General features: G+C 48.8%; 1 protein-coding gene across 3 annotated transcripts in view; it reads left to right on the top strand.

The window, feature by feature from the left end:
- Positions 1-987, top strand: part of rem2 (RAS (RAD and GEM)-like GTP binding 2) — an 18,851-nt gene extending 17,864 nt beyond the window's left edge. For all 3 annotated transcript variants that reach the window (XM_064345824.1, XM_064345823.1, XM_064345825.1), the window contains exon 5: positions 1-987. This exon is cut by the window's left edge and continues 273 nt beyond it. In XM_064345824.1, coding sequence (XP_064201894.1) covers positions 1-29 — 29 coding nt within the window. In that variant the 3' untranslated portion in view covers positions 30-987.
- Positions 988-6,470: the final 5,483 nt, after the last annotated feature.

Genomic DNA, 6,470 nt, shown 5'->3' with positions numbered 1-6,470 from the left:
GCTCCTGTCACGACCTCACGGCCTTCTAATGGAGAGAGAGAGAGGGAGGAGGGAGGGGGGAGGGGAAGGATAAGAGGGGGAGAGAGAGGGTGAGATGGAGAGAAGGGAACAGAAGACAAACAAAATGTGTTGAAATTCGCACAAAAAATTCGCAACCCAAAAAAGTGTGTCGGATGTGAAACGCATCCTTTTTTGAGGAGGAGTGTGAGAACCGAAGGACCTGGGAGGGGGGGGGGGCGAGAAAGAAGAAAAAGATATAGAAAAGAGGACAGGAATCGGCCGACCCAAATGAACACCTTAGCCTAGAAATAAAGTTTTACCCGGATGGATGAACAGAGCCGCAGGTATGGGCACCAGAGTCCCCAGTTAAACTCAGAGAACTGCACGGTCAGCACAAGCAGGGCCCCTGCGCACGCAGCGCAGCCCGCCATATATCACTGCTCCTCCATCCCGAGCCCAGAGAGCCGCGAGCTACGCTACGCTACGCTGTGCTGTGTGGGGGTTTTTTTTTCTTTTTCTTTCTTTCTTCTGTTGTTGCTACTCAGCACTTACAGCATCGATTAAAGCAACTGATTACACGCAGTTAATTCACCTGCCCTGGGTCGCCTGGGGCTGAACCATTTGCCGGCCTTTTTGTCTGTTTGTTTTTGCTTTGTTTTGTTTTGTTTGTTTGTTTGTTTCTCCCGGTTTGGAGGCCAGTTGTAGACTAGTGCTAATTCGGTTTCCCCCCCCCGGGTGCGTAGCCGAGAATCGGCCGCTATGCGCAGGTCCCAGCGGTCAGTGGTGAGGGCGACATAGCTCCGGAGGTAAGACCGATTGTCTGGCAGTCGGAGGGTTGCCAGTTCAAACCCCGCCCTGGGCGTGTCGAAGTGTCCTTGAGCAAGACACCTAACTCCTAACTGCTCTGGCGAATGAGAGGCAGCAACTGTAAAGTGCTTTGGATAAGAGCGCTATATAAATGCAGTTCATCTACCTAGTGCTAATTCGGCCGCCATACGCAAGTCCCAGCGGTCAGCGGTAGGGAGGAGGTCGTCACGTCTCCTCCGAGGCTGGGGTCCTCGCGCCCCTGACCCCTGACCCCTGACACCGAGCAAGGCCGCTGTGTGCGCGACGGTTGCCCCCCCCACCCCCCGCCCCCGCCAAGCCCCTCCCACCGTCCTCGGGAGCAGCGTCCAATATCGCCGCTCCCACAATGCATCGCTGCTAAGGTGAAAACAAAAGCTAGCGGACCTGTAATATACTTTACCTGTAATATACCTATGCCTCCATACTACACCCATTCGTAACGATGTTCTGAAACACATTTACATTACATTACAGGCATTTAGCAGACGCTCTTATCCAGAGGGACTTACATTGTATCCAGTTATACAGCTGGATATATACTGGAGCAATGCAGGTTAAGTACCTTGCTCAAGGGTACAATGGCAGTGTCCTACCGGGGGAATCGAACCTGCGACCTTTAGGTTACAAGACCACTATACTACGCTGCTGCCCGATATTTACCCGCACTATTCCTGTAGACAAATTCTACAGCCTTGGCTCTGTTCTGAACACCATGAAGACGAGTTAATGACTTTAGGACCGGTACCACCTTTACCTGTACTACACCTGTGCTGTGTACCGACTCTATAGCAGACGTGGGCAAGGCCGGCCGTATCCATTCCTGGATTTCGTGACAACTTCTGCCCTTAATTATTAATCGGGCTGATCATTTACTGATCTGACACTTTAGCCACAGTTTCTTATTCAGAGGTCTAATCCAGTGGCTCTCGGGTTTGGTCCCCGTTGTGTACGCTGGTCCTTTTGTCCTGTCCCAGCCACAACTGCGCTTCCTGAATTTTAACGAGCGTTCACGCGCGCATCGTTTTTCACGTTTGAGGGACTGTTTACCCTCTGAAGCCACATCGTGTCAGAAATTAGCTGTGCGTGCCATGAAGACTAAAAGTCCCATGTTTGCATCGTGCTACGTTTCCAGTGGTTACACAGAGAGATGTTAAAAATAAAATAAACTGATGACATTAAAGACCAAGGTGAATAAACAGGCCCCTAATTGGTGAAAGTGTGGACACGCATGCATTAAACCTTTAATGAAGATAATGAAGGGGCGGCATAGCTCAGGAGGTAAGACCGATTGTCCGGCAGTCCGAGGGTTGCCGGGGCGTGTCGAAGTGTCCTTGAGCAAGACACCTAATCCCTAACTGCTCTGGCGAATGAGAGGCATCAATTGTAAAGCGCTTTGGATAAAAGCGCTATATAAATGCAGTCAATTTACCATTTGAAGAATTTAAAACACAAAGGAGAAATGACAATAACAAGCCAAACCTGCGTTTCGTTAAACAAGTTTAAGGGAAATATTAACTTTAAAATGAAACGTGTCCAGCGACCTTGATTGAGCAAGAGATTGACTGGAGCGAAAGCCAGCGTGCACAGGGGGGTCCCCCAGGACCGAGTGCTCAGAAGCACTGGCCTCCTCAGCGAGCGAGCCGGCATCGATGCATGCGGCTCATCACACAATGAGCCCCGGGGGACATTAGCGAAAGCAAATATTTGCGCACCACCACCACCACCTCCTCCTCCAGGAACAGAACTGATCGGTCCTGCTGCTTGTGTGCTACGTTAATGCAGAACGCCGGTACTGACCGTGACAGCAAAACCCCCTCCACTAGCACCCTGCCAGAAGATGGCGAGAAAGGAGAAGAAAAAAGAGGAAAAGAGCTGATAATAGAAGTCTATAGGTCTATATTACATTACAGGTATTTAGCATGGTCATAGGTTTGATTCCCGGGTAGGACACCGCCGTTGTACCCTTGAGCAAAGGCACTTAACCTGTACTGCTTCAGTATATGTCCAGCTGTATAAATGGATGCAATGCTCTGTACATCTCTGGATAAGAGCGTCTGCTGAATGCCTGCACCTTTTTACATAGCGTCCATTTATACAGCAGCGCCTTGCTTGAGGGGCAATGGCAGAGTCCTACCCGGGAATCGAACCCGTGACCTTTGGGTTACAGTTTCAGTCCCTTACCCATTATACTGCACTGCTGCCTGTATTCATATCCGTCCTTCCTCCTCCACCCCTCCTCCTCCTCCTTCACCAATCTCAGCACATCGAATTTTTATACCCGAGCAAGACAGTGCGTGAAAGCAGCGTGGAGCGCGATGGACGTTCCCCACAGCGTTTAGCCCTGGCGGCTCGGCCACAAGCGTCTTGGGAGCGTTGCGGGAGCGTTGTAGGAGCATTGCAGGAGCATTGTGTGAGCGTTGTGGGAGAGTTCTGGGAGCGTTGTGGGAGCGTTTTGGGAGAGTTGTGGGAGCGTTCTGGGAGCGTTCTGGGAGAGTTGTGGGAGCGTTGTGGGAGCGTTCTGGGAGAGTTGTGGGAGCGTTGTAGGAGCATTGCAAGAGCGTTGCAGGAGCATTGTGTGAGCGTTCTGGGAGAGTTGTGGGAGCGTTGTGTGAGCGTTCTGGGAGAGTTGTGGGAGCGTCTGGGAGAGTTGTGGGAGCATTGTGCGAGCGTTGTGTGAGCGTTGTGGGAGCGTTGCGTGCAGGGCATCTGGCAGCTGAGTCTTGGTACCAGTCGCCATTTGGGCCACGTGCTCTTTCAATGTTGGAATATTAAAATCCAGCTTGTTTGAAATGCTTTGTCGTGTGTTTTAGTTTTTTTGATTGTTGTGTGAATTGGGTGGGCAGAGTTGGGTATGGCTGGCTGGGTGGGCGTGGTTGGTGGGCGGAGTTAGCTGAGGTTGGGTGGGTGAGTGGGTGGAGGGGGTTGTCCAGGGTGGGCAGAGTTGGTGGCTGGTCGGGTGGGTGTGGTTGGATGGGCAGTATCGGCAGAGTTGGTGGGTGTGATTGGATGAGCAGAGTTGGTGGGTGTGATTGGATGAGCAGAGTTGGTGGGTGTGATTGGATGGGCAGAGTCGGTGGGTGTGACAGGTAAGTGCAGTTGGCTGTGACTGGGTGGGTGGGTGGAGTGGGCGGGGCCTCTCTGGGATGAAACTGAGCTCCTGGGACATGCAGCTCAGTCACAGAGCATCAGTCTGCATTAATGAGCTAAGAATCCAACATCTGAGTATTTTAATATACTTTTAAGTCATTTAACACAGTAGGTTAATATTTTATTAATTTCTTTTTGTTGTTGTTGTTCATTTTAGTTTAACAAACCATAGTACTGAGAATGGCTCTCAACTTGTCCAAGACGAATGGAACTATGAGGGATGACAGGTGACACATACGCAAACTCACACACATGCACGTGCACACACACACGCACACACACACACACACACACAGACACGCACACAAACATACACGCACACTGACGCGCACACTCTTGAAGCAACATTTGTTGTGAAGTATGATTTCATACGCACACAGATTTGGGGTCTGAGGGCAGTAATTTGACACGTCCCTCTGCCCTGTTTCCTGTGTCTCTGAACAGGAAGCTCTAAGTCGCAGCTGTGACACTGAATGGCTCGGGGGACTGTGCGCCCGGTCGGGGCGTGCGCGCACTCTCTCTGTACTTCCTGTCCCTGTTCCTCTCGCGTTTCCTGGCGTGACCCGGCGACGGTTTTTTTGAATGCAGCTCAGAATGCTGCGGCTGAGATGTGAAATGGAGCCCGAGCAGCTGCAGCCTCACAGAAGCGGGGATGTGGCGAGAGCGCACGGCTGAGGAGTTTCGGAAATGCAGCTGAAGTGGGATAAACTCCTCAGAGCCAAGGGGGGGGGGATGGGGGGCAGGGGGGGCTTGGGGGTTTGAGTGCAGCAGGTATGCTTTGCCAAGTGATAGTTGCTTAGTGACAGTTGTCAAGGAGACAGAGTTCTAGAGTCTTGAGGCATCTATGTTGTCTCACATTTCAAACAATAATGAGTGGAGTTTTTTTTTTTTTTTAGAGGGGGGGGGGGGGGTCCAGAAGACAGGGATATGGAGAGGTGGGGGGTTATGCGGTGGAACAGAGAAACAACAGACCCCACAGATGGAGAGAGAAACAGGCCTCTGTGCCTTTTATCTGATCATCTCTCCATCTGAACATTATGTGATTTTTCCCAAAATACTACTGCAGAGACTTTCTGCTTGGGAAAACAGAAAAAAAAGAAAAGAAAAACAAAATAACATAAAAACAGAAAACACTATAAAAAATTTTTTTAAAAACTCTTCAAAGTTAATAACCAATTTTTCTTTATCTGTTCAACAGAGGCATTTCTGAATACACTCACCTAGTTTCAAATGGTGCATATTATCAATCGGCAAGTAAATAAATTTGATTTGAAGTCTCAAACTGACCTGGAAGTGTAGCCACAAACACCACAGTGCTGTCCATATGGTGCTTTATGGTATCTGAAATAGCCGCTGTAAATTGCTCTTAACACAAAGTTCACCCCAGTTTATTTTAAGACATGCTGCTAAAGCTGATAGATTAATACACATCGAGAAAATGTTTGACAGGACAGCATCCCGTCCCTGATTTAAAAAATAAAAAAAACATCTGAAGAATAAAAGGATGTGATTTCACACTAAAAGCACAGTCACTGTCTGAGCCTGTCAACCATGCTCTTTTTAATCCTGCTTGAAAGCTTCCCTACACAAATCACTCTCAAAACAAGAGTTGGATGATTTAGTGTAATCTAAGAAAAAGGGAGAGAGAGAGAGAGAGAGAGAGAGAAGGATAAAGGGGGAGGGAGAGCAAGAGAGGGGGCATACTGGACAAGAGGGGAGAGAGAGAGAGGAAGAGCAAGAAGATGTAAAAAGAGAGAGAGAGCTGTGTGTGTGTGTTTTCCTGGGTGCCCTGTTCAATAGTTCATACCATAGAAATGCTATACTGTACAACAAAATAATTTAAAAAAAACAATTTAACAGGACGTTTTATTTTGCAAGGCTTTGAAATATATACACTAAGGGGGGGGCGGGGGAAGGAACGCAACAATGTGCAATAAACATAAAACAAATAAACACAGACAACATGGCAATGCCAGGCCACACACAGTGCGGAGTGGTCACAGATGCATTTTGGGATGCAGGCGTACGGGCGCTGCCTCGGCCTCCCTACTCCCCTGATCCGAACCCGATAGAACGTGTGTGGGATGTGCTGAATCGCAGCGTCACAAGACACGGTCCTCCACTTAATGCCCAGAAACACGTCTCACAACAACAGACACAGCCACTTAATGAATTGTATGCAACAAAGATGCCAAGAAGTAGTGGCTGCAAGAGCTGGCCACCATTACTGAAGTGTGACTGTAGTAAAACGTAAGGATCGTTACTGGTTTTCTGGTGTTTCACAGTCCACTTTTGCTTACTTGTTGCTCATGTACATTGTTTACATGTTAACGATGTTGTTGACCTTCCTTAATCTTTGTTCATTGTTACATTACATTACATTACAGGCATTTGGCAGACGCTCTTATCCAGAGCGACGTACAACAAAGTGTATAACCATAACCAGGACACAAGTGTGTCGAAAACCCTAGAGAGAA

This window comes from Anguilla rostrata, chromosome 8, assembly GCF_018555375.3.
Source record: "Anguilla rostrata isolate EN2019 chromosome 8, ASM1855537v3, whole genome shotgun sequence".
NCBI classification, from domain to species: domain Eukaryota; kingdom Metazoa; phylum Chordata; class Actinopteri; order Anguilliformes; family Anguillidae; genus Anguilla; species Anguilla rostrata.
This window is presented reverse-complemented; position numbering and strand designations above follow the sequence as displayed.